The sequence below is a fragment of the Emys orbicularis genome, chromosome 25, assembly GCF_028017835.1.
Source record: "Emys orbicularis isolate rEmyOrb1 chromosome 25, rEmyOrb1.hap1, whole genome shotgun sequence".
Classification (NCBI taxonomy): Eukaryota; Metazoa; Chordata; order Testudines; family Emydidae; genus Emys; species Emys orbicularis.
In genome coordinates, this window is record NC_088707.1 from 10,162,533 (window position 1) to 10,190,365 (window position 27,833).

A 27,833-nucleotide genomic window follows, 5' to 3' on the forward strand; every position below is an offset into this window, starting at 1 on the left:
AAGAAAATCCGACAAACCTCCCCTCCCCCCAATGTATTTTTCCAGTAGGAAATTGGAGAAACACTGAATTTCTTATACCGAAGTTACATAACTCTAATAAATAACAACGGCACTTTACTCTTTTTTAGCCAGACTGGATCAGATCCAAAGTCAATCTAGCCCAGGATCTTTCCACCGTGGCCAGTGCCAGATGCTTCAGAGGAAGTGGTCAGAACTGTACAGTAGCAGATGTGGGATAGTCTGCTCCCTACATTAGGTCTCATCTTGGGCCCTAATACAGATTGGCTTCAGTCTTGAAGCACAAGATCTAATATCCCTTCCAAAACATTGGTGGTTGTTAATTATAACAACTCTGGATCTTCTTGCTATCCATATGAATGTCCAGTCTCTTGTTCAGTCTTGTTAGGTTCTTGGCCTCCACAACTTCCTGTGGCAGTGAGTTCCACAGTCTAATAATACAGAAGGTGAAAACGTCCTTTTACTCATCTTAAAATTTCTCCTCTTCTCATTTTGTTGACTGTCCCCTTGTTCTGGTGTGAATTATATTGCGGTCTCTCTTACTTAGCCGCTCAGCTGCTGTCACTTCTGGAGTCAGCTCCTGTATGCTACTTAAGACTAAGCCTGGAACAGCCTCTCCTCTTGTGGGCTTTAGAGCTAGCTTTTCCAAGAAGTCATCATTTAAAAGTGTCCAAAAACTGCTATTCCAAACTTTATCCTGTTGTGCTGCTTGAGCAGTAATAATAATACCTGACTCTTATCTAGTACTTTTCAGCAGTAGAGCGCCAAGTATTTTACAAAGGAGCTCAGCATTATTACCACCTTTTTAGAGATGGGGAAACCGAGGCACAGGGAGGGGACGGTCACACGGCAGGGCCCAAAATAGAGCCCTGGCTTCCTGAGTGTCCGTGCAGTACTCCATCCACTAGGCCACTCATCAACACTTCAATAACCCTCTGAGGTCGGCAGTGTGGAAGAACGCATAGCGCACTGGCTCGGGAGTCAGGACTCCTGGATTCTGTTCCTAGAGCTGTTAGTGACTCACTGTGTGGGTTTGTATAGTGCCCTGCACAAGAGAGCCTCATCTTGGCTGGGATCTCTAGACGTTACTAGACGGAAACAATACATCTCTGCAGATACTGTTCTACACAACGGCAGTAATGCAGCTTACTCCCGTAAGGTGGCTTGACACTCTATAGGTGAAAAATGATATTCAAGTGTTTTATCCTCCTCCTTTTGCAGATGGGGACATGAGGGCCAGAAAGATGTAGCCTTTTGCCCACGGTCCCACAGAAAGGGAGCAGCAGAACCCAGGAGCTGAGCGGCGCGTGTGGCTGAGTTTTCGGATCAGTGGCAGAACCAAATAAAAAGGAAAAAGGGTTTCGGTGAACCAAAAACGTTGACAAAATTTCAGTTCAGCTTGAACGAAAAGTTTGGTTTCATTTGTGTGTGGTTTTTTTTTTTTTTAAATAAAATTGAAATAAAATTCTAAACAAAAAGTAAAAACCTTTAGATTTTTTCAGAATTCACCTCCCCCTCCACGACTGAAATAACTTGCCGAATTTGCCACAAAGTCTTGAAGTATTTCAGTCGACCCCAATCTGCGGCTTTTTGGTGAAATTTTTTTTGCCCAAAAAGCTTCGCCCAGCACTTCCCAGGAGCCCTAGCTCCCTCTCTCCAACTATTACACACAATGGGCCAGATCCTCAGCAGGTGTGAATCAATGAAGCTCCCTTGATTTACACCAGCTGAGGATCTGGTGGATTGTCTCCCGCTGACATCCTTGTGCCATAAAGCCAATTGGCTTTGTGCACCTACCATCTCAATGCCCCTTGGAAGTCAATGCAAAGACTCCCATTGACTCCAGTGAGGGTTAGCTCGGGCCACCAGTGTTGCTGCTTCCTCTGGGTTGGGACTTACTCATAGCACGGGTTGTCGATGGCTTCTTGCGGGGAGATGTACATGTATGGCGAGATGGGCTTGTCCACAAAGGCCCCGAAGCCGATCCGCAGGTTGCTGGTCAGCTTGCGCATCTCAGTGGCTAGCTTGGTGCCTAGGCTCTGGATGTTTTGGAGATCGTCCTTCATGGAATTGGACAGGTCCATCAGGTAGTAGATGTCTACCGGGTAGTCCTCCACCTGGCGCACTTGGACGGAGAAGATCTGGGAGTCATCTGAAAGGGAACACGGCAGCGGGGTTAGGAGCGGGTGTAGGAGATCTCCCACGGATCCCAGTGGGATGGAAGGAGGTTGAGTTGACCAGGGTGACCCAGCTCACAGACCCAGATGGAAGCTAAGTGTTTGCCTCATTGGACAGGAGTCTTCTGCCCCATGGAGGGTCTTAACCTGCTGTGGTGAGACAGACCAGGGTAAACATAAATGGGGATAAAACTGCAGGGCACAGTGCTTGGGATCAAACAGGAATTAATTCTGGGAAGTCCCATGGCCTGTGTTGTATAGAAAGCCAGGCTAGATTATCATAATCCCGTCTCATAATCTAAGATATATGCTGGTTTTATCCCATACGGGCAGAAGTGCAAGGAGCTTGCATGCCTGGCCTAACGCTCCCACATGGATAATGCAAGAGTGTCCTTAGCTAGGCATGATCAACCTCGAATAATTTAATCCTTGGGCACTAACATCTATTATGGGCATGAGCAGGGATTGCACTGGGGACGAAAAGCATGTGCCTCTAACAGCAGTGACAGTTTCTGTCAGGCACGCTATTCTGTATCTGAATGCAAAATGTGTGTCCTCCATGCGGCGTGACTGGCACGCAGGGTGTGTGCAAAGTCACGCTGTGCGGAGGATGCCGTTTGATTTGGGGGCCGGACGGAAGCGTCCCCTGGGCACAGACGGTTGTGGGGGGTGCATTGCACGGGCAGACAGCACACTGCTGGCTTCTATCAGCCCAGAGCCTCTAGGTCCGAGCTGTGACTCACTCGGATCCTCACTGCCCCAGATAAAGAGCATTAGCCGCTGAATCATTCCAGGGGTACAGGCAGAACGAAGACGCAGCCTCTCTGACTCTGATGGAAATTTTGATGGGGAACTTTCCTCCCAGGAAGCATTCACAAACCCCCAGGATGAGAGAAAGAACAAACCACACATGACAGACGTTAGTCATGTCACTTAGCCCGTGACCGCGAAGCGCTCAAGTGACTATGGCGAGATACGAACCTGCATAGAATAGACGCAGCCTTTCGCCTTCCCGAGACCTAAACAGACCCTGGCTGGACCCCTGCCAGCACTCAGTTCTTGACGGGCTCCTCCCAGCCGGTCAGAACCAGAATCCTGGGCCGTAAGTGAGCAGCCGGGTTCATCTTTCCCCGCGAAAGGAAAGGAGACACCGTGTGAAGTGCCGATGATTTTCAGGCTGGCAGGAGCGGGTCCCGCAGCTCTGTGCCAGGCTGATGTCACGAATCGCTTAACTCCTTCCCTGCGGGGCTAGCACTGAGTCGAGCCTTTCGCCCTCAGCTCAGCGCCCCAGGTCACCAGGCTGTACGGAGCCGTCAGACTCTCCTCTTCCCAAAGAAATATTCCTTCTCTCCCACCCTCGTGCACTTCCTGGCTTGGTAAAAGACACCCAGAATGCATCGCTCAGCGGCCCCATGGGTGGGCTACCAGAGGTCTGTAAGGAGTTTCCCAAGCATCTTCTCCCCCAAAGCGGTGGGATGGGAGGGGTGCCAGGGCTTTAGGAGGTTCGGGGTTAATTATAACATGGATGAGAACATTCACGTTCGAGGACTCAACTCTTTTTCCAGATACTCAGCCCAAGTCACCTATCTCCTCCCTGCCGGGGTTGCCAATTTTGGTTGGCGGTATTCCTGGAGGTTTCATCAAATGACATACGGTATATACTTGTTCATTAGCCCGCTCATTTATAAGCCGCCCCCCCCGCAAGATGGTTAGGTAAAAATAGCAAAAACTGTATGACCCTTTCATAAGCCAACCCTATATTTCAGGGGTTGGCTCCTGGCCCGTTAGGGTAGGCCTCTAGCGGGCCTGGACGTTTTGTTTACCTGGAGCGTTCACAGGCACGGAGCTCCTCAGCTCCCAGCGGCCGCGGTTCGCCATTCCCAGCCAACGCCACTTCCCGCAGCTCCCATTGGCTGGGAACGGCGAACCGCGACCACTGGGACTTGAGGGGCTCCATGCCTGCAGACGCTCCAGTTAAACAAAACGACAATGTATTAGATATTCAATTCAATGATTCCATAGAGTTTAAAATCATCACATTTTGGTGTAGACCCGTTTATAAGCCGACCCCCGCTCTTTGATGCATCACTTTTTTACCAAAAATATTCGGCTTATGACCGAGTATATAGGGTAATCTTTAATTAAAGATTAATCTTTAATTCCTGGAGACTCCCGGACAATCCTGGAAGGTTGGCAACCATACTCCCTGCAGATTTTGGTGGAGCAGGCGTAGCTTGCCAGCTCCCAAGGAAATAGGATAGGAGACTACTTGGCTGCCCAGAAAGGACTAGAAAAAGGGAGAGGGCGACCTGAGGGGAGTGGGGATAAAATGTGGCTGCCCCCCTGCTGGGAAGGTGGCTCGAGGGAGTCCCAGGGGCTGTGGCAGGGAGCAGATCCAGTACGGAGTCGCACGGTGAAAACGGAGGTTTCAAAATGCCAATGTGGAGAAGATTCTTAGTCGTGGCTCAGAATCGTCCCCAGGTCCTCGGAGCCCCAGGCCCCACAATAAGCAACGCGCACAGACCTCACTGACTCGGCTGCAGTCCAGGGTAAGCAAACCGAGGTCTCCAGAATAGCTGCTCATTAATAAGGGAGGGACCATGGCCCAGTGCACAGGACATGGCCCAATGAGTCAGGAGACCTGGGCTGTGGTCCCAGTTCTTCTGCTGACCTGTCGTCTGACCGTGGGCAAGTCCCTTCATGCTGTTTCCCAGGCTGTCTCGGACGCTGTGTATTACGCTGTCTAGCACAAGGGGGCCCCGACCTCAGCTGAGGTCTGTGTGGTGTGCGAGTTTGTTTCGACGGCATTTCACCAGGGCTGTAACAAGCATACTGTGTGTATGTTAGATACAGACCCAGTGTGTATAAAACACAAGACACAGTCCTACATTACCCGGCTCTCCATCACATCAGACGAGGGATAACATCTTCCTAAGCGCCCCATTGAATTAGGAGCCTCCGTCCCATTTTCAAACCCGACTTTCAGTTCAGTTGACCTGGGCAAGTCACGTCCCTGCTTTGTGCCTCAGTTTCCCCCTCTGTTAAATGGGGATAATGATACTGACCTTCTTTGTCAAGCACTTTGAGAGCTACCGATGAAAAGCGCCATACAGGTGCTAGGCATTATTATGATTATTATGCTCCCAAGCACCTAAGTGGCTTTTGAAATTGGGACTTCGGCACCTAGGTCACTGAAGTGCTTTTGAAAATTTTATCCTGTAACTAGTCTCGCATCAAGTCACAGATACAATCTTAACAGCTCACCTGGCCTACAGCATATCACCTGGCCTGCAGGGTTAATCCATTGATTAACACTGGGTTCCTGTAACAAAGACACAACCTTCCTGATTGTAAAGCTACCGGATTGGCTGTTGCTCTACGTACGTAACCTACACCACTCGTGGGCTGCTCTGTCCTTCTCTAGGGTGGCTGGGTCATGTATGGAGGCTGATGACGCTGCCAAGAGCACTGATTCTTTTAGCTTAGGCAGTAGAAGCTCATGGTTTGAGAGCTAGAGGTTTCAGGTTCAATCCTCTCAACCCCAACAGGGTTTTTTTTGGCTCCTACCTGGCCGCAAGTACAGTTTAATTTTCTGAGGGCTCATCTGGGTAGTGACGGTCTGTCCAGAGCCGGTGTTACTGAGTGGCTTGTCCTCTAGGATTTCCGTGCTGCTGACCGGGTACTCCATGAAATCCTGCAGGCAGCCATTTTGGAGGAGGTTCTTTTTCAGGTCGCAGCGAGGGGTTCCCGGCTTCAAGTCCTGTGAGCAAGAAGACGGAGATAGAAGCAAAGTCCTGATGCTGCTGCCTGGGATTAGGCCAGAAATAGGGGCAGCGGAAAAGGTGCTGTCGGGAGTGGGGCTGTGGCTCTGAAATCCCTTAGCACAGAGCTTGGGACGAACCTGGGCTGGATGGCCGGCAGGATGCAATATAGGGGCCTCCCCTCATTGAGGATGGGAGGCGAAGAGCCACTGACAGGCTGGGAGCCTTGGCAATACATAGACCCAGAGGTAACGAACTCAGGCTCAACAAGGCCTGCCGGGGCCACTATGACCATCTCTCCGGCCTTCCCATCTCTCGCCCTCCAGCCTGTCCAAAATGCCGCTCTGCCTGCCTCTCTCCCCTTAGCAGGCCCTTCCTCAGCTCCATTTTAAATGCTTCCCCCTCTTTTCCAAGGGGCTCTTTTATAAACCTGGCCCTTAGTGAGTGTAACTGTGGCCCTGGCCGGCCCCACAACTGACAACAGCCTGCTCCGTGCTGGGTGCAAAGGGAGCTGCTTCTTTAGCTCGGGTGGTAAAGGCCAGTGCTTTTTTGCTGCAGAAGACTCCCAGGTTCAAGCCCCACAGCTGTCCATGGGGCATGTAGGTGTGGAAACCTCCAGCTCCCGTGGACTTGGGACAATAGCGTTTAGCTGCTGGCAAATGTTTCCTGAGTGGGGTTGACTCCACTCTGCCCCTTAGGAATCACCAGAGCAGACCCGCTGGCCATCTAGCCCAGATCCTGTCTCTCTCAGTGGCAGGGGCGGGAAGCCGTGGGGGGCGGCCTGCTGGTCGCCGTGAGGGCGGCAGTTCGGCTGCCTTCGGCAGCATGCCTACGGGAGGTCCGCCGGTCCCGCGGTTGTGATGGCAATTTGGCGGCGGGGGCGCGGGACCGGCGGACCTTCCGCTGACGTGCTGCCGAAGGCTGCCTGACTGCCGTGCTTGGGGCGGCAAAATACATAGAGCCGCCCCTGCTCAGTGGCCAACACCACCAGCTGCTTCTGAGGAAGAAACTCTGCGGGAGGCAGTTACGGGCTAACCCACCCTTAGGGAAATTTGTTCCTGATCCCCAGTAATTAGAAGGCCTGGAGCAGGATGGTTTAAAACTCTTGTCACACCAGGGCTAAGACGGAAGGACCCAGGAGCGCTGCTGGCGCAGACCTTTCTCCGCAGACGCTTTGCAAACAGCGGCTAGGTTTGCCGGGAGAGGGTGAGACGTAGCCTAGGTGCCGGCAGAAAGTGGGGACGGAGCAGCCAAATGGTGTTCAGACCTTCCCAGGCCCCGACTTCCCCGAGTCCTGGAGGCGAAGCCTGGAGCTCTGCCTAAGCGAGGGGTTCCAAAGCTGCAGGGTAGTACCAGCCCCCTTGCTGGAAATTCACCCCGAACAAGCAGCCAGCCGGTCGTGGGACGGCCTGTCACATTTGACAAGGTTAATTCCTGGATGAGGAAACCACAGACTTATCTGCCAACTCCAGCCTACCGCAGGCTGCAGCGCTGCGGGGGAACAGAGCACCAAAAAAGGAATGAAAGAACCGAAAACAGCCAGAGCTGAAACAAGGGGACCAGAAACCTAAGTGGCAAAGTCACTGTGTATCTCCAGGCCCCTTGGGCGTTTCTGAGAAACCTGCCTGGCCCTTTCCCCCAAGGCCCAGTTACTAATCTGCCGAGGGCTGGCACTGCCAGCTTCCCTGATGGAGGGTTCTCAGGTAGGCCAATATTGCAATAATTGAACTCCTGATCTCCGCTGTCCACAAACGGGCTAGAGACAAAGGCCAAGATTTTCAAATGACATTGGCACCATCAGGGCTCTGTTGTTGTGCTAGGTGCGGTACAACTCCAGAGCACGTCTACACATGGAAATTAATCCAGAATAAGGGGTGTGTGTGGGGGGGTGACTTTAGAGCAGATTAACTATTCCTGATTAACGCCAAGTGTGGACGCTCTTATTCCAAATTCGCTTTTTAGTCTGCGGCTAGGTCTACACTACCCGCCTGAATCGGCGGGTAGAAATCAATCTCTTGGGGATCGACTTATCGCGTCTCGTCAGGACGCGACAATCGATCCCCAAATCGACGCGCTTACTCCACCAGCGGAGGTGGGAGTAAGCGCCGTCGACTGGGAGCTGCGGCAGTCGATTTTGCCGCCGTCCTCACAACAGGGTAAGTCGGATCTGATACGTCGAATTCAGCTACGCTATTCGCGTAGCTGAATTTGCGTATCTTAAATCAACCCCCCCCTGTAGTGTAGATGTAGCCTGCTTCCTGGAGTTAATCCGGAATAGCTATTCTGGAATAACTCCGCATTGAATAAAGCCAATGAGCCAATCCCGGCCACAAAGAATAAACAGGCAAAGGCTGGGAGAGAGAGCAAGAGAGAAGTGACTGGCACCAGGTCACACAGACGGTCTGTAGAGAGCCAGGAATAAAACCCAGGTCTCCCAAGTCCCAGTGCAGCACCTCTACCCCCTGGGCAGCACTGCCCCTCTTCCCAAAAGAAGACGTGGGCACCCACCTGCTGAAAATCAGAGCCTCTTTGATCACCGTGATGCACGCAGGCATCCCATTATTCCCTCTGCTTGTATATTACATTCCCCCCACCCCCTAGCCCTTTGCTTTGTCTAGACAGACTGTTAGCCGCTCTATGAACATAGAGCCAGAAAGCATCAGACCAGGGCCCTGGCCTCAGCTGGGTCCCGGGGCGGTACCGTAAGACAAATAACAACATATGCAACCACAATGTCTGTTCCTGTATCTGGCCTGTGGGTTTATTCACCTGCTGTGCATTGTCTAAGCCCCGGATGGAGAACTCTCTGGGGCAGCTGCTTTTGTGTTATTTGTCTGGACCTTGCCTAGTGCAAAGGAGCCGTGATCTTCAGGTCTCCCTGGGACAGAGATCAGTCACAATCCTCACAGCATCATCCTAAAGCTACTGTGTGTCTCTCTCTCTGCGTCATGGTCACGTTTCCGCTAAGAATCTCCTCTAGCCCCCCTCTACCTGACTTCTTGTTCCACATTTAAAGAAACACGACACGTGTCCTCCTAAATCCAAAGTCTCTAGTCCATCTGCGTCTGCACTACGCGGGCCTGATTCAGCACTGGGGGGTTTCGAATGCCGAATCCAAACCTTCCCAGAGCTTGAGGTGCTTAGAGTCAGCTCGTTACAGATTCCAGCTGTGAATTGGGATCTGAAAGGGCCCAGGAGAAGGGACTATTTTTTGTTCGGCTCAAATGAGTGGAAGGATACAAATGGCGTTGGGAGGAGGGCCTCGCTGGAAGTGACTGCGCTATCTGCCTCGCTTCCCCCCCAGCAGGGCCGATAGCCACGAAATGCAGCAGTAGCCAGCTCCCTCCTTTGTGGCCTTCCATTTCTCAGCTCTCCGCTTGGGCTTCCTGCTGTCAGTCACTGGCCAGATGGCATCCTGCTCTGCTCCATATTAGCTACGACATGGCCAGCCACACCGGATGACGGGACCTGCTGGGCCTTGATAACTTGTTGCCCGGCAGTGGGCTAGGACTCCTGGATTCTATTCCTGGCTTTGCCACCGACTTGCTGCGTGACCACAGGCAAGTCACCCGGCCCCTCCCTGTGCCTCAGTTTCCTCATCTGCAGAACAGGGATAGTATTTACCTACTTCACCGGGTGGCTGAGAGGCCTACTCACTAACTTTGTACAGTGCTTTTGGTGTGGCCGCCATCTCGGCTGACGGACCGGGGTCCCCAAGAGCTCAACACCGGAGCGGCTACCTCTTGAGCCAAAGGTTGCCTGACTGGGGCTGTCCCAGCCTCTGCTCCTCTGCAGATCGGGGATGGAGGGGGAGAGGTAACACTCACTCCCTGGGATGGATCCTTGCTAAAGGTGTCTGGGTCCCACGCTGTGTTCCCCATCCTAGCCTGTCAAAACCAGAGCATGCCACTGGCTAGGGATACTCTACAGTGACACTAGTGCTGGGCTCTGCCATGCTATGGATAGTTAATAACACTGCTGGCCAGACAACCCGCGCTGGGCCCCCACAATTCCTATGGAGTTCACAGGGAATCACTCAGCACCTGTCAGGATCAGAAGTTTTAGACACGCTGCTCGAGAGGGGGTGCTCTTCCCCGGAGACTGCAAGTTAATGCCAAGCAGCCCTCCAACACCCCCTCCACACGGCTCAGAAGAACCATCAGTGGGCAATTAGCTTTGGCTGCTAATGACCAGGGTCGGTTTTAGACTCATAGACTTTAAGGCCATCTAGTCTGACCCTGTCATAACTATAAAGGGAAGGGTAACAGCCCTCCTGTGTACAATACTATAAAATCCCTCCTGGCCAGAGACTCCAAAATCCTTTTACCTGTAAAGGGTTAAGAAGCTCAGGTAACCTGGCTGACACCTGACCCAAAGGACCAATAAGGGGACAAGATACTTTCAAATCTTGGTGGGGGGAAGGCTTTTGTTTGTGCTCTTTGTTTTGGTGGTAGTTCACTCTTGGGACTAAGAGGGACCAGACATCAATCCAGGCTCTCCAAATCTTTCTGAACAAGTCTCTCATATTTCAAACTTGTAAGTAAACATCCAGGCAAGGCGTGTTAGTTTTATCTTTGTTTTCTCAACTTGTAAATGTACCTTTTACTAGGGTGTTTACCTCTGTTTGCTGTACTTTGAACCTAAGGCTAGAGGGGGATTCCTCTGGGCTCTTTAAGTTTAATTACCCTGTAAAGTTATTTTCCATCCTGATTTTACAGAGATGATTTTTACCTTTTTCTTTAATTAAAAGCCTTCTTTTTAAGAACCTGATTGATTTTCCTTGTTTTTAGATCCAAGGGGGTTGGATCCTGATCCAGCAGGAGTTGGTGGGAAAAAGGAGGGGGGATGGTTAATTTCTCCTTGTTTTAAGATCCAAGGGGTTTGGATCTGTATTCACCAGGGAATTGGTGAAGAGTCTCTCAAGGCTACCCAGGGAAGGGAATTAGCACATTGGGAGTGGTGGCAGCGGACCAGATCTAAGCTGGTAGTTAAGCTTAGAAGTTTTCATGCAGGCCCCCACATCTGTACCCTAAAGTTCAGAGTGGGGAAGCAGCCTTGACAGACCCCGTACACATTACAGGCCACAGAACCTCACCCGCCCACTCCTGTAAGAGACCCCTAACCTCCGGCAGTTACCGAAGCTCTCACATCATGATTTAAAGACTCTGAGTTACAGAGAATCCACCGTTTACTCTAGTTTAAACCTGTCAGTGACCCGTGTCCCAGAAGTAGGCGAACCCCGCCCGCCCCAGGATCTCTGCTGATCAGACCCAGGGGAAAATTCCTTCCCAATTCCAAGTATGGTGATCAGCTGGAATCTGAGCACATGGGCAAGATCCCCCAGCCAGACACCTGGGAAAGAATTCTCTATAGTAACTCGGAGCCCTCCCCATCCAGGGTCCTATCACCTGGCCATTGGAGATATTTGCTGCTACCAGTCGCGGTTTTGAACTGGCAAGCTAGCAAGGGAGAAATCAACATGACACTGATGGTCCCCTGGGCTACCAAGCCCTCCCATCCCTTAGTCCTAATAACAAGCAGGGCTGCGCAGAGCCTTTCTTAGGTCTCTGCAGCCTCTGTAGGTCCGGCTGCCAGCCAACAGCTTGGGCACTTTGCTAATGCTTGTGACTAAGTTAGGGACCCGGTGCCAGGGGAAAGCAACTGAATCCAGGCAAGCCGGGCTGCATGGGTCATGCTGTTCCATAGCTGCATAGCCATGGTGACTGGCTGGGACGTCACTGCCTTCCGTAGTGCCCGGCGCTGATTGAAAGCCACGTGTTCCTACGGGCAGGGCCCCGATTTGGGAGCCAGGAGGCTGAAGTGCTAATCCCAGCTCTGCTATTGGGTGCACATGGGCGTATTACTTCCCCGCTCTCTGCTTCAGTTTCCCCAGTGAAGAGAATGATTCAGAGCCACCTTCAGGGATGTCTAGGGTGAAGGTACTAAGGACAATGATTTATTATTCATCCACTCACGGATGATGTTCAGACCCCCATGAAAATAGCATCCACTGCTGAGATCTCCGGGATAACATCAATGGATCATTTCCTCAGCCGTAGCAAATACTTAATGCCTCAGAGGCACCCTCCTTCCCTTATAATGCAATGGCGTGCGGGGAGGGAGGTTTCCTCCTGACTCCTGCCAGAGACTATGCCCTGAAGCCTGAGGGTTGGGTCCCCTGGATCACCACATGCAAAAGTTATGAATGGCCATCAAAATCAGCCAGCCCCAGTCTGCGACTCCCTGACCTGCAGCAGCAGATGCCCCAGGCTGGACAGGATGCAATGGAAAGCTGAGTTTCCCTTGATTGTTTCCTCACGTATGTCCCTGCCCTTTCACTGCAGGGCCCGCTCCCTGGTTTTCAGCTGGGTCCCACGGAGGGCCAAGACTGCCCAGAGGGAGGAAGGGAGGCAACATGCAAAATTCTGCAACAACCAGCCGCTGCCTCTGCCCTTAAGGAGACAGTTGGCTCTGCAAACCCTGCTCAGGCAGGGGCACGCATACTCACGCTGCACGCAACGAGGCTACTCACTAAGCTCTGTACTACTCGGCATGAGTAACGGAGGCAGAACTGGCCTGGTTCGCAGCCAGGCCTGAGTAAGTGTGACTGGGGACCCGTGTTTAGAATGGAAGCGGCTGGAATGCAAAGAGTTGAGGCAGGAAGGAACCAAACAAATAAAGGTGCTATCCCTTTAAATAAAGTGTGATGAAAGGCTGGGAGGGGGCCCGGGGAGGGGGGGGAGAGAATCTCATTTGCTAAATTAAAACAATGTGGCCCAGATGTGGGCAGCCACACAGCGGAGCGGGCTTTGCGCAGCCCAGCGCTCCGGGGGCTGGCTGCTGACAGTCAGACGTCTCTTTCCCTAATTGTCACGTCTCTGTAAACACGGCCCCCGGCGGGCGCGGGGAATATTTCCTTGTTTGGAAATTCTGGCTGGATCCGGGCAAAGAACTCCCAGCCCCCGCTGCACATCATGCCGCCCCCGCGGCCTGGGAACAGGGGCAGGGAGGGGAAGGGTTGTGCCGGAGGCAGTTCAAAAAGCCCCATTTCCCCGCGCTGGCCCAGAGAGAGCTAGCGCAGTCCTGCCTGGAGGTTTGGCTGTCACACGCGGGGTAATCACAGCAAGCGGCTCCCTGTGTTGAGAACAGACAGGCCTTAGTTATCAGATGGGGACAACTAACAATGGCTCCCTTTCCTAGACAGACAGACACACCCACCCCTCAGTGTCTCCCCCCTCCCCCAAATACACACAGTCAGACACTCCAGCACACATAGGCTTTGAGACAAATCCTGTCACATGCATTTCAACACACAGCCCTGAGGACCTGGTCGATGCATAAAATTAGCCTGACCAAGCTGCGGATGCTCAGGGCTGTGTGTGAAAAATTTCCCGACTTAACCCCCTGTGGAGATGCGGCTAGATCGACCACCTAATGACCGCGCCTGGATTAACCACATGGATGGAAAAACCCCTTTGATAAACCCCAGCCCCAGAGCCCTCCCCCCGCCCCAAGTTTCAGAGCCTGGGCTCCAGCCCAAACCGGAACGTCTACACTGCTATTTTTAGCCCAGCGGCCTGAGCCCAGCAAGCCCGAGGCAATTGACCCAGGCTCTGAAACTTGGCACCGTGGGCCTGACACACACCCTAACAGTCGGAGATTGGCTCAAACCCCCAAGCACGAGGTTTAATATCCCCACCAATGTTTTTATCCTCACTCATGGCTCCTTGACAGGTGACATCGTCAGGTCAGCCACCAGCAGCTCCCATTGGGACACTCCAGGGCACACGTTTAAAAGCATCCAGCACCCAGGGGGCCACGATCTCATTACAAACGATGGTTGAGTTTACACCCCGGACGCAGATGCAACTAACATGCAGCTAAAGGGCTGAATTCATTCACCATTAAGAGCAGGGCTATGGGCAGCAGCCGATATGCAAGGAAAGGCCGGGCAAAGGGATGAACCAGACAGGCTGGCGGCATGTTGTCCCCTTACCTTCTGGGAGCACCATGCACACAACGGGCTCACGGCCAGACACTGCTTGCAGGAATTCACCCCGCGAGTGGTACAGATGTTACCTGAAAGAGAGAGACAGACACCGATTAACACCTGCCCCGGCCCGGCCTGAAGCAAAGAGGCTCCTTCCAGACGCAAAGCGGGGTCTCATTGCTCTTTGCTGGTCAGGAAGGCCAGCTAGCGCCCAGCCCTCCTAGCACAAAGAAATGACAAGTCTCTGAAATTCATTGTTATTGTTGGTATGACCGAGAGGCTGCAGCCAAGATCAGGGCCCCGATGTGGGGACAGTTCCTGCCCCAGAGACCTTCCAGTCTAAATAGACAGAGGGAAGGAGGGAAAGCAGAACCACAGAGAGGGGAAGCGACTTGCCCAGGGCCAGGGGCAGAAGCCAGGTCACCTGTGTGCCAGTCTAGTACCGTCCCTCCTTGGCCACACTGCCTCTGTCTTCCGTGCCACCCCGCCATGCTCTGATTACGGAAGTGGCCATTTGCCTCTGTGGACACTTGCACACCAGGACGATCACACTGACTCTCTCCGATCGCCATGGCGGGTCCCCAGTGAAGAACGAGAAGCTGCCAAGGATTCTAGGGCCTGATTTTCAGAAGGGAGCATCTGCCGTTCCCAGTGGCTTCAGTTCGGTGAGGCTCACCCACCCTGGCCCCCAGGCCGCCCGCCGCACACAGACCAACCCGAGAGGGGCACTGGCTGGCGGGAGCCCTTGGGTTTGGAGGAACAGCCCAGCAAATGCAGAAAAAAGTCCCGCTCCTCTGCACTTGGGAAGGTTTGTGCCACCTCTGGTCCTGCGCTTCCATGGTGCACGGGTCCCCTCCGAGAAGGCTGCGGAAAGCAGGCCAGGGCAGCGCACAAAAACGTCACGGGGGAACGGAGCAGGGGGACCGGAGAAGAGGCGAGCGAACCGAGCTGGGCTGGCTCGGCCGAGAACTGGAAGGGATGGAGGCAAAGCAAGTGCACCAAGGACGTGAGTTGAGGGGCAAACTCCTACCCGCTGAAGGATCTCTGGGGTTCAGGTGACACCAAAGGCGGTGGGGGGCTTTGTCCTGCAGCGGGCAGGAGGCGGCTTTGGAGAGAGCAGTGAGCTGATGTGGGTGGCTGCCCAAGGAGCAGGTGGGGGAGGATCAGGCGCTGCATCTACACGCTAGGCGGTGCAAAGCGGCCTCGTGACGGTGAAGTCAATGGAGCTGTGCTGACAGAACCCAGCTGGGAATCTGGGCTGATATTTACACGCACACGTGCGGCAAGAGGAAGAGAAACAGAAAGACGATGACGCCAGGTCTCACTAACTTGAGAGCAGGGATAGAAACCAGCAAACATGAGAAGTGAGGCTTCCCTGCTCTCCTCCCGCCCCCAGTCCCTGCACACTCGACCCCAAAACCCAGTGCAAGTAGAACTGGCTCCTTCCCAGCTGAGCAGAGGACCCGGCTACATTCCAAGGAGTTTAATCCTAAGGGGAACGCACTGCACATAACTTCAGGAATTCCTTCCCTGCTCTCAGCTGTTGTCTGTGCAGCTGGGGGCAGGAATTCCTGAGCGCATGCAATATACAGAACAATGCACAAAGCCATCTCCGAAGCCAATCCTGGGAACCTAGGAGCGGCCACAGCAGCTTCGAACGCTCTAGTCCGGGATCCTGCCTCCGGCAGGGTACGTCTACACTGCAGAAAAAGGTGAGCCCGTCACTCGGCTTCAACTAGCAGTGTGGACACAGCGACCCAGGTTAGCAGCGCAAGTTACAGCCACTAAGGCTAGGTCTACACTGCAGCGGGGGTCCGACCTAAGATACGCAACTTCAGCTACGTGAATACCGTAGCTGAAGTTGCGTATTTTAGGTCGGCTTACCTAGCGGTGAGGACGCGGGAAAGTCGACCACTGCCGCGCTGCCGCCGACTCCGCTGCCGCCTCCTGCCGAGGTGGATTTCCGGAGTCGACGGCAGAGCGATCAGGGATCGATTTTACCGCGTCTTCAGTAGACGCGGTAAGTCGATCCCCGATAAACCGATTGCTACCCGCCGGATCGGCGGGTAGTGAAGACAAAGCCTAAGAGAGCCTGGGGTGGAAGTCGCGCTGCTAACCCAAGTTCGAAGCCGTGTCTTCCCTGCTATTTGAACCCGAGTTAGCTAATCCGGCTTGCGAACACTCCTTTTTTTGCAGTGTAGACGCACCTTCCGTGACCCACAGAGAAGGAAGACAAATCCACCTGGGGCCCCGCAGTGTTGTCTGTCGAGTGGGGACATCAAAGTTTCGAGAGAGCTTTTCTCCCCTGCTCAGCCACAGACTTGGCCTGCTCTGGTGTAGCTAGCACAGACAGGCTAAACTGCCACCCGCTGCCATTTGAACGGGCACTTCCCGGCCCACTTTCAAGCCTTCCGAGCCCTCCATTCACCAGGAAACCTGCCCACTGCTGACAACAGGGTGCTGCTGAATGGCTCAGCGAGGGAGCTCCAAGCATAGACAGGCCCAAGCCATACTCATCACCATGCCAGGAGCCAGAGTAGAGCCTTGTGCTGAGTTGAAAGCTGCTCGGCCCTGTCTACACTAGGGAGACGTTGCAACCATCTTGAGGGGGATTTGGCTCTCTGAGCGTTAGCTATGCTGGGAGTTCCTGCAGGGACTGGCTGTCACCAGCTGTTCGGGCACTGTGCCGATCAGACCTGCTCGCATCAGGGTTAGAGGACATGGGGCTTAAAATGCTGGCCACAGCCTCTGTACACTAGGGCCCCCAGCAGTGGAGCTGGGTACATGTTAGCAGCGGTAGGAAACTTTTGCAAAATTCCCCTGGGGTCGGCAGGACCCTGCAGTTGAGGCCTTTCGGCATCAGCCCAGCTGCAATGTGGCCAACAACGGTTGTTATCAGCGGGAATGTTTGCTAGTGCAGACACAGCCAGTGCGTGTAACTCACTGCTCCCGAGCACCCCTTGCAACATCGGGAGGGGGGGGGGGAGGGCGGGAGCATCGCAGCAGCTTTGCCTCAGTTTCCCCTGGGTCTTCCAAAACTCCATTCAGCCTCCAATGCCTTCCAAGCTGCTTTGATGACTTAGCCCTCCAGCTAAGCCACATTTAGCCCCACCCTTTGCAGGGCACCAGTGTCTCCAGGCCTTATGGCGGTGTAGCCGGGAGCAACACTTCCATAGTTAGGTCGCTGTAAACTGCCTTGCATCACCCTAACTCTGTAGCATGGACCTGACCTCAGACCTGCCAATTCTTCTTCCTCCCCTATAACAGGGCTCCCCCCATTCCTTCTTTCCCCAGACTGCAAGGGTCCCCTCCAGCCCTCTCATGAGGGTCTAAAGAGTCCGCTTAGCTTAGCTTCAGGGTCCTCCGGCTCACGAGGACTCCTTCCCCAGACCCTGGCCATCAGACATCTAACAACTGCCCCTCTCTTCCCTTAGCACTATCTACTAGACTCCTCATACAGTCACACCACTACGCTCCCTTACCCTGCTCCAGAATCTTTAAAAATCCCAGTAAAGCGCTTTCCCAATACTCTGAGTATCTTCTGTCACCTTCAAGTAGCTAAATTCTTCCTGCTTTTCCTGGGAACACGCCCTGCATTCCCATATCAGCTGATCAGCTGTTTCTTTAACCTAACCTGCCTTTCACAACCCATTGTTGTGTGGCCTCAATAAAGATCAATGATTATTCAACCCACAGTGACTAGTCAACACTGCAAATGTGAGAACTTCACTGAGCCGTGCCGAACTTTGCTGAGTAGTGCATTTGCCTTGATTCTGGGGCTTTTTTTTTATAGCCTTTTCTTCCTCTCCTCCTCGGCCAATAATTCTTGTTATTCCTTTTGAAACTAACCTTTAAATCCCTGATTACTCAATGGAATCTTTAGAGCAATTTCTCCATATATATATATATATATATATATATGCGCTTTTTCTCCACTCACTGATTCACTCCCCTTCCCAGCTCAGCTTTTTTCCTTTTAAGGCCCACACACCCTGCGGAGGTGTGGTGGGGCCTGGCTAATTGAACAGGGCTGGCTGGCCCCAGGCCTTAAAGGGGCAGGCTGCCAGTCACAGGGTGCTGGGTGATGTTGCTGGCCTGCGATACACAGGAGGTCAGACTAATCTGGTGGTCCCTTCTGGCCTTAAACTCTATGGTTCTCCAGTGACACTGCCTCTTTCTGCACCTCAGTTTCCCCATAGAAACACGGAACTGCACCGTCTTCACTAGGATGCTGAGCATTCGTGTAACTGGGGTCTGCAAAGTGTGGGGGGATCCTTCGTGCAAATGACTGATCGCTAAGTAGCGCCCTCTCTGGCTGGCGGCCGGTGTAATGCTGTTACTCTGTGGATCAGCACAGACGGGGGGGAGGGGGGAGACACAGCACACACTGAGCAGTGGGTTACACATGCACATGCTTTCCTGGAAAAGAGACTCCCATCACCAGAGCCCTCCCCCCCCCCCCCGAGCCCCTATAGACTGACTGGTCCCTCTGATTTGAGGGGGGAGGGATAGCTCAGTGGTTTGAGCATTGGCCTGTTAAACCCAGGGTTATGAGTTCAAAGGGGGCCATTTAGGGATCTAGGGCAAAAATCTGTCTGGGGATTGGTCCTGCTTTGAGCAGGGGGTTGGACTAGATGACCTCCTGAGGTCCCTTCCAACCCTGATAGTCTATGATTTCAATCCATCCAGGGCTTCTTGGCATCCGGCCTCCACCTGAAGTGCCCTTGAATGAGGGCTTATGGATTTTATCAGTGCAGTGCCCACACCAGCCAGAGAGGGCGCTCTTTAGGTACCTGGTAACCCACCTCTGCGTGGTTTGTGAGTTCTCTCCCGGCGGAGCTGTGCGGTTGTACCGCGCCTAGCACAGTGAGGCCTGGGGGGGGGTCTGACAAAGGCGCTAACAATACTAACTGGTGGGACTGGCCGCAGGAGGGGATGCTGCATGTAAATGGATCCTGTTGTGGGGAAGAAGGGAGCCAGAGGAAACAGCTGGCTGAGGGTGACCCGGTGACTCTCCTGTTACTGAGGCCCTGGGATGATTCAGCCGGGTTCAAATCACCAGGGCTCCTGCTCCAGCCCCATCGCTTGCCCCACTGCAGCGGATGTTGATGGGACAGAGGCTGGACTGAGAGGCGCCCGTCACAAAACATGACTCCCTGCCCCAGGATGGCCTGGCTCTGCGCACTGCAGCTGCTGATGCGGGGGTGGAAGCACCAGCTAAGAGGATGGGAGGAGGGGAAGGCAGGAAAATGAAAGCAGAGCCGGAAGAGGAACTGGTGAAGCAATAACGGCTGGTAGGAAGTTGCTTAAACAGCAAGTGGGGTGCCCAGACTGGTTCTTTGCCTCAGAGCAGGAAGGGACTCGCTCGTTAAATGGCCAGAGGAACGTACGCACGGCTTTTGGCCCTCACTGGGACAGGGCATAATGGGCCTGCCCTTAGCCAGCGCGGGGCACAAGGCCGGGCTCCCTGCTCTATCGTAAGCAGCAGCTCACGTCAGTCATTTGCACAGGGCAGGGGCGCTGTAGGCAGGCTGATGCACACTGTAAAACTCAGCCCCCAGCACTCTTCAGGGACCAGGTTTTCCAAAGAGTGGTGAGTGCTGGGGGCAGTTTAATGGAAAGGGGTCTGATTCCCCCCCACTTGTATCTCCTACCAGGAGAGCCATCGTCACCCATGTACAGTGAGCGTCGGGTTCTGCAGCATTGGGCATTCACTCTGCACAGGTGTCAGTGCCCAGCCCAGGGGTGAGGAAAAGGGCCATCAACGCTGAGCTTTGCCTACATAATCCCCAGCTTTCATACAGCACTTTTCACCCATAGATCTCAAAGTGCTTCACAGCCATTATCCCTATTATACAGATGGGGAAATCGAGGCACGGGGAGCTGAAGTAACTTGCCTAACATCACCAGGACTAGAACCTGGTTTTCTTGAGTCCCAGAGCAACACTCCTTCCATAAGACCACCAAAGACCCTTATTAAAGAAGATAAATCTCTACTGACCACCCAAATTCACACGTCACTAAGTGCCCGTCTAGATTGAGGGCATTCCTACCAGCGTAGCTACAGTGATATTACAGTCAGTCCCCCGCTGTATAGATACACAGGTATAGATGGTTATCACCCGGCCTTTCGGCTCCCCTGCCCCCATCAGTGTCAGAGCTCACCAGCCCTGCCAAGACCCTGCCAAGCTGCAGTCCGGGGGGGCACTAGGAGCCTGGGGACTGGATTTCGTTTGTTCATCACAGCTGGAAGACAGCCACAAAGGGGCTCAGAGAGCAGCTTAGTGCTAGGGAAATCTCAAGGGACGCATTAGCCTGGCAGCCTGCAGGAGAGGCACAAAGAGACCCTCAGTTGGCCATTATGGGGGTTCAGGATTAAGCACTGGGTCTTGCAAACCACTGGAGCGCCTGTTAGATACATAAAACACAGAGGGTCTCTTTGAAAGCTAAGGGGGCTCAGGCCCCAGGGGTGGGCAGTGTCCAGCCCCCCTCAGAACAAAACCTGGGAGGCAGCTCTCGGGTCTGTGATGCCGCCCGGCGTCCCGCAGGTTCGAACCAGCGCTGCCGCAGTCTCGCTGCTGGAGGGAGAGGGGAGGATGCTCGGGTAGGCTCCCTGACCCCGCTGCAGCCCTATAATTTCCTCCATTCTTCACTACTGCCTTCCTAAGAACCACATCCACCTGCTGACTCATGGGCTGCGGTCACCGCAGTGCAGCACTCGGCCCACGGGGCTTAGTTCTCCTTTGACAGCAGATCTGCAGGGCTTGCTTCCTATCCGATGGGTTTTCTCCCCTCCGTGTTCGGGGCCCGTTGACAGGGGTGGTCGTTAGCCTCAACCCTGGGCTAGCTGGGGCGCCTCCCTTGCCCCACACAGCTGTGTTAGGGACAGGGCCCTCGGAGGACTGGGTTGATGTGTGTGTGGGGGGGGGGGGGGGGCTGAAGCTGGCTCTGCCACCGACTTCCTGTGTGACCTTAGGCAAGTCACTTAGGCCGAGTGTGGCAGCGCCCGTCATGGCTGTGGACCTGAGCTAGAGGCCATCTGTTGGACACAAAGCACTAAATACGCTGGGCTAAAGAACACAGGGACAAATGACTCCCCATCTGAGTGTTGCAGCCACGCTGAGCAGCCGGGACCTGGCGTGGGAAGGTCTCCTCTGGAAGGGTCCTGCAGTAGGAACTCCATGGAGCACTGTTCACCAGAGGCTGAGCTGGTCGTGCCAGCACTTGGAGCCGAGAGCTCAGCTGTAGCTAAACTCTGGGGCTAGGCCTCCTCTCCAGCCCTCCTGAAATCCCCCCTCTCTCCCGCGCCCTTGGGAAAGTCAAGCACCAGCGATGATGAATGCCAGCTCAGCTGCTTTCCAACCTGCACTACCACTTAGCCCCTGTCTGCTCCATTACCGTCCTGGCCACTTCCTTTTGATTCACTGCAGTAAGGCGAAGGGCCAGGGGGTTTTCAGGGCTGGCTACAGGCAGGTGGTGAGGGAGAAGCAGACCCAGCAATGCTGGTCCCAAAGGAATTGCGCAGAGCTAACCCTGCCAGAGCCGGTCTCTGTCTACGGAGCGCCAAGTCTCCTTCCCTGGGGCCGGTGTAACTGGCAGACAGCGGGGTGAAACTGGCGCCAGTGAGATCTGACTCAGGGCCCTGGTGCCGTCTCCTTTTGGGCGGGGATGATCAAAGAAGCCGGGGGCGGGGGCTAGGTGCACAAATCCCATTGACATTCAATGAGAGTCAGGCATCTAACTCCTTTAGGCTCCTGCGACCATCCCGGATTTCACACGATTCCAAGCTCCCCTCGGAGGCCTCGAGCCATGTCCCCTGTCCCGTGCAGACCCCCGCAGGACGCTGGCACTACAGAGCCATCTATCTGTGTCTTCTCCCATGCTGGACGGGGGGGCTCTGCTGGTTCATTGGTTCATGGCGCAGTCAGCACTCTGGCTGCCAGCTGACAAACACAACGGGCTGGGTCTCCATTGTCCGACCCCTTGTGTCCTCACTTACACCCGGGCAAAGTGGGAGTAAAACTCTCCCGCTGCAGGGAGCGGAGAATTCAGATGTAGCAGCATTTTATCCCCGGGGCAGACTGGCCAGCCAACGTCCCGGGCATGGGGATCAGTATTGTATGCCAGTGTCTGTTCCCTGCCCGAGAACATTAGCTGGAGGGGGGCTAAATTAGATGGGATGCCAGCAGGAGAGAAGGACTCATATCCCCAGGCTGCCACCTGGTTCTGATGGCAGCAGCGGGTGTTGCCCGGGGGTACTATACAGGTCGTGATGAGCTGGGAGGCAGGACACTGCATGCACCCACCCCTGGAGGTTCTGATGAACCATGGTAATGGCGGAGCAAAGTCTGAGTGGTTTGAGATATTAACAGACGCCCGGAGATGAGACTGAACACACGCCTTCCCCCACGCATTACTAGCCTAGTGCCCCAGCGCTGAGACAAGACTCCCCTGCAAGGAATACAAAGGGTGGTGGTGGTGGTCTTTACAGCCCCTGCTGAACACAGACAGCCCCCATGCTTCTTTCTGGACCTCTAGCTCCCAGCCTGTGCTGCCCAGTTTCCCCACATGTGGTCTCCCCGAAGTCCTGGCCCGGCCCAATCCATACAGGAGAGACTGTGCACTCTGCGACAGGCTATCCGCAAGGGATAACGCCCCCCAGACCATCACGATGCTCTGCGGCCGTGCACCTCGTGTCGACATCTACCCCAGTGCCACGCGGGTGGCAAACGCTGCCCGTCGGCTCTCTGGGGGCCGGGCCCCTCTTTCTGTGCTGTTTGTACAGCACCTACCACAACACACGGAGTAAATAATAGGGATCATTCTGATTCACCCAGCCCAGCAACTGCCGTGTTCCTCCACTCAGCTCGCTCTGTGGTACACAAAGCCTCATTGAAAAACCCGGGCAGTCCACACATCAGAAAGCACAACCTGTGTCCCCATCTAGACTTACCCCTAGGCTCCGGCTGTGGATTCACTGACACCAAGGGGGTTTTATTACAGCCAAATAATCAATGTGCAAGAGTTTTCTCACTGTAAAATCCTCAGTAGAGACAAGGCCCGGGTAATTTTATTGCATAGTAGCCAGGCAAGGCCAGCTGTGAACTCGCTGTCTGGGGCTGCCCCCGCCCAGTTTACCTCAGGGTAAAACCAAAGTGCGGCCAGCGGCCAGCACCTGAGTGGTTGTTATCCCATGGTAAAAACACACCTATTTTGTCAGCCGGCGTGGGCAGAAGTCCGAGGTGATGTGTCAGGTGCGGGTCTCACTGACTCACACCCGTTCACCACAGCTGGTGTGCAATACACACCCAAAGAGCTGCAAGGGGGCAGGCTGCATCACCATAGCCCTGTTCTCTGAGTCTGGCCCCATGTACCCCGTATGCGCTCAGTCTTCCCCTGGCCCAGGACTGCTGGACAGGACCTCACGGTGGGTAAGTCAGCAGCAAGAAACTCAGCTGCCAGGCCTGGGCAGGCCGGGGGTAACCTCAGGGGAGCAGCAGGAAGGGCCGTGAGATGGGGCGTGGGAATGGCTGAAGAGAGACCCGGCTGAGTCCTCCGCACACAGCTTTGCAGCTCAGGGATTTGGGATCCAGCTCTCATGTGACGTTAGTTTCTTTCACCGGGAAAATCCCAAACTTGGCCTGGCGCTCAGCCGCCTCTGCAGGATGTGACCTGGGCATTTCCTAGTACGTTTCTTTCCTGGGCAGAGGCTGGGAATCTTCCTGCTAGACAGGGACACACACCCAAACATACACACCCACGCCCAGACACCAGCCCATCACAAGGCAAGTGCACGTCCACACTCATGCCAATGGTGCCATTGCACAGCACCACACACCAACCACACCCACACTAACACCAACAGTGCAACCACACCTCACCAACCACACACTTCCACACACACCAACCACACACACACACTAACAGTGCAACCACACATCACCAACCACACACTTCCACACACACCAAACACACACACACACTAACAGTGCAACCACACATCACCAACCACACACTTCCACACACACCAAACACACACACACACTAACAGTGCAACCACACACACACTAACAGTGCAACCACACATCACCAACCACACACTTTCACACACACCAAACACACACAAACCAACAGTGCAACCACACATCACCAACCACACACTTCCACACACACCAACCACACACACACACTAACAGTGCAACCACACATCACCAACCACACACTTCCACACACACCAAACACACACACACACACTAACAGTGCAACCACACATCACCAACCACACACTTTCACACACACCAAACACACGCACACACTAACAGTGCAACCACACATCACCAACCACACACTTTCACACACACCAAACACACACAAACTAACAGTGCAACCACACATCACCAACCACACACTTTCACACACATCGAGGGTGCAGTCACACACACACACAGAGCTCCTAGAGCTCAGGGGCCAGGGCAGGTTAGTCCCACACACACCACACACCTCGTTAGTGTTTTATCTCAGGTAGTTTTAACCAGCCCAAGCAAAGGGGCCCCGGGAGCTCTGGCACTGCCAACTCCAAGCCTTCAAAAATCAAGCGCTTGGCTTTAAAATCATGAGATGTTAAAAACAATCAATTCGGGGGTTCTTTGGATTTCTCTTCCGGTCGGGGGGGGGGGGGGTCACCTTTCCCAGCGATCCTCTGCAGCCGCGAGGCTTTTCAAAAGCGACTCTCGTGCAATCCCTTGAGTCCAGGGGCTTGAAGAAAAGTACCAGGCTATCGCAAGCCTCAGGATAAACTCTCGAGCCGTTGCAACACCTCGCTGCTCGGGGCAGGACACCGCAATCTCCTGCAGCCCAGGGGCCCCGCAAACAATGGCCAGCTCGGATCTGGAGAGCTCCCCAACGCCTAACGCCCCAGCACACCCCCAACAGGAGATAGAAACACAGAGCCAGGCACCTACCCCCGTCTCGCCCCAACGCACACACATCCCCTCCGGCCACAGCGGGATGGAGACATCGCTGCAGCCGCCCCCTCCGGAGAAATCCCGCTCATCGGCCCCGGGGTAACCCAGCGCGGCCCCAGGGTAACCCAGCGCGGCCGCCAGGCAGCGTAAGAACCTACCCTGGAGTCCCGCCGCGCACAGCGCCAGCACGAGGGTCCGCAGAGCCAGGCGGAGCCCCCGCATCTTCTCCCTGGCTGGACCGCAGCGGTGGGGCGGCGGCGAGGGCTGGAGCCCGGGGCTGGGGCTGCCGGAGCTTTTGAGCCGCTTGGGGGATGAATCATGAGGCGGAGGGCATGAGATCCGCGGCTGGGCTGAGCCAGAGCCCGGGCTGCCTGGAGGAAACTCCGCCGTCAGCTTTGAGTCAGCGACTGCCCCCGCCTGTCTGCCTGCAGCCCAGCGCTCCTGCCTCTCCCTCCGTCTCCTCCTCCCAGGGCCTTATAAACCCAGCCCCGTGACCCCCGGCCGGCAGCCACGCTGGGGCCAGAGGCTGCTTTTATATACCCTGGCTTTAGTCTCTGCCTCTGCTCTAGCTAGAGATGCAGCCTGGATCCAAACCCTTCGAGTCACCCCCAAACTCCGGGGTGCAAAACACCCAACAGCCCCAGTTCTCCTCTGGCTGACACTGGTGTAACTCAGGAGTAACTCCGCTGAAGTTACTGGCGTGATGCTGGGGGGAATCCGACTCGGGGTCTGAACGGACAGCAGCTCGGCGGCGGGGGGGCTGCGTTTGGATCCAGCCCTCCCAAAGGCGGAGGAAGTTTAGACCTGGTTCAGAACTTGGGGCCTGATTCTCCCTCTAGCTGCACCAGTTTTACCTCGTTGACCAAAGTGGAGTCACTCCAGATTTACACTGGTGTGAGAGACGCTTTGGGTCTCAGACCCAGTTCGACTGTGGGGAAGGATCCAAACTTTGCGGGGGCTTGTCCGATCTGGGGAAATCTCTGATCCTTTTGGATCTGCCCAGAGCCCGGAGTCCTACCAGTCCTCGGAGCATGGCTGGAAGGGGCCAGAAGCCTCAAGGAAATGAACCTCTAGTACTAAGATTGGAAGCGCTCCAGAGCAGGGACTGAACACCCCTGCACAGCCCCGGGGGGCCCTGCCACTCCCCCAGCAGCTCCCTGGCATTGTCAGGTTTAGCCTTCCCTTGGAAGGATGCTATTTGGGGCCAGCAGGGGCTGGGACAGCCGGTCTCTGCTCCCTCCCCTCTGTTGGGGAGCAGCCCCTGTGCGCATGGCCCCAGGACATGCTCCATCACTCACAGTCTGTAAATCAAAGCTGGGTCTCTTTCCAAAAGATACAGTCTAGCTCAGTCAGAGCTGCTGGGCTGGGTGCAGGAGTCACTGGGCGAGGTGCCCCGGCCCGTGCTAGGCGGCAGGTGACACTGGATGAGCCAAGCGATGAATCCGTATACGACTGTGCTCTCCCACCCCAGCCCTGCCCTGTTGTGTCCTTCCCTGGGGCACCGTTTGCCTCTGTCTGTCTATACCGCACCTAGCACAGTGGGGACCCCCGATCCTTGCTCGAGGTAGCTAGATGCTACCCTAACAATAACACGAGGCAGGGGGTGAAAGAGAAGGACACATCTGTTTTCCTCTTCCTCCAGCCCTTCCCCTTTCCAAGCTGCTGGAGCACTTGAGTGAGGATGAGCTGTTGGTAGATATGCCTCATGCCAACTCAGCACATGAGTGGCCGGAAAATCGGAGATCTTAGCCCCGCAACCACCTGCTTTCCACAGCCTTCGGAGTGATTTAACACCAGCTCTTTGGCAAAGGAGCCCAAATCACCACTGCAGCTGGGCAAATTGACTGACTGTGTCTGTATCAGTGATAGTTATATTACAGGAGCAGCTACAGGCCAGTCAGGATCAGGGCCCTGTTGTGCTGGGTACTGTACACACACACACACACGTGCTGGGTACTGTACACACACACACACACGTGCTGGGTACTGTGCACACACACGTGCTGGGTACTGTGCACACACACACACACATATGTGCTGGGTACTGTACACAAACACACACACACACACGTGCTGGGTACTGTGCACACACATGTGCTGGGTACTGTACACACACACACACACACGTGCTGGGTACTGTACACGCACACACACGTGCTGGGTACTGTACACACACACACGTGCTGGGTACTGTGCACACACGTGTGCTGGGTACTGTACACACACACACGTGTGCTGGGTACTGTGTACACACACACACATACACACGTGCTGGGTACTGTGCACACACATATGCTGGGTACTGTACACACACGTGCTGGGTACTGTCTACACACACACACACACACACACACACATGCTGGGTACTGTACACACACATGTGCTGAGTACTACACACACACACACACACACACAGTAAGAGACCAAAGGTGGTGTTGAGCGAACACACGCCCTTAGCATGGGAAACTGAACCCAGCCCTGAGTCCAAGTAGCTGGGAGTGGGTACTGGAGAAAGAGTCAGAGAACGTTTGTAGGTGCAAGGACCGAGTGGCTGGTGCACCAGATATGGGACCCAGGAACCCCTGGTTCTCTTCCAGGCTTTGCGGCTGCCTGTTATGAGATGTTGGGCAAGTAACTTCACTTTCATCTACCTCTATTTTCATTCTTCCCCTTTGTCTAGTTGGACGATGACCTCTTCAGGGCAGAGACCGTCTCTCACTATGTGTCCATCCAGAACCCAGCACGCTCCAGCCCTGATCGGGATCTCTGGATTCTACTGTAATAAAAACACTTCCATACAAACTGTGGTTCAAAAAAAATTCAGGTTGCAAAGTCAAGCACTTGGCAGTTAGGAAGTGCCAGAACTAAGGTTGCCCAGGTACCTTTCATTGGCCCTCTTTGTGTGTATGCATGCCAACGGGCC

At 54.5% G+C, this 27,833-nt stretch overlaps 1 protein-coding gene across 1 annotated transcript in view; it reads right to left on the reverse strand.

Annotated features, from left to right (window-relative positions):
- ITGB3 (integrin subunit beta 3) overlaps nucleotides 1-25,345 on the reverse strand; it is a 42,091-nt gene extending 16,746 nt beyond the window's left edge. The window contains exons 1-4 of the mRNA XM_065422768.1: nucleotides 25,069-25,345; nucleotides 13,953-14,035; nucleotides 5,763-5,955; nucleotides 1,918-2,170 (exon numbers count right to left, since the gene is read on the reverse strand). Of these exons, the coding sequence (XP_065278840.1) occupies nucleotides 1,918-2,170; nucleotides 5,763-5,955; nucleotides 13,953-14,035; nucleotides 25,069-25,132 (593 nt within the window). The 5' untranslated portion in view covers nucleotides 25,133-25,345. The remainder of the gene's footprint in view (nucleotides 1-1,917; nucleotides 2,171-5,762; nucleotides 5,956-13,952; nucleotides 14,036-25,068) is intronic.
- Nucleotides 25,346-27,833: the final 2,488 nt, after the last annotated feature.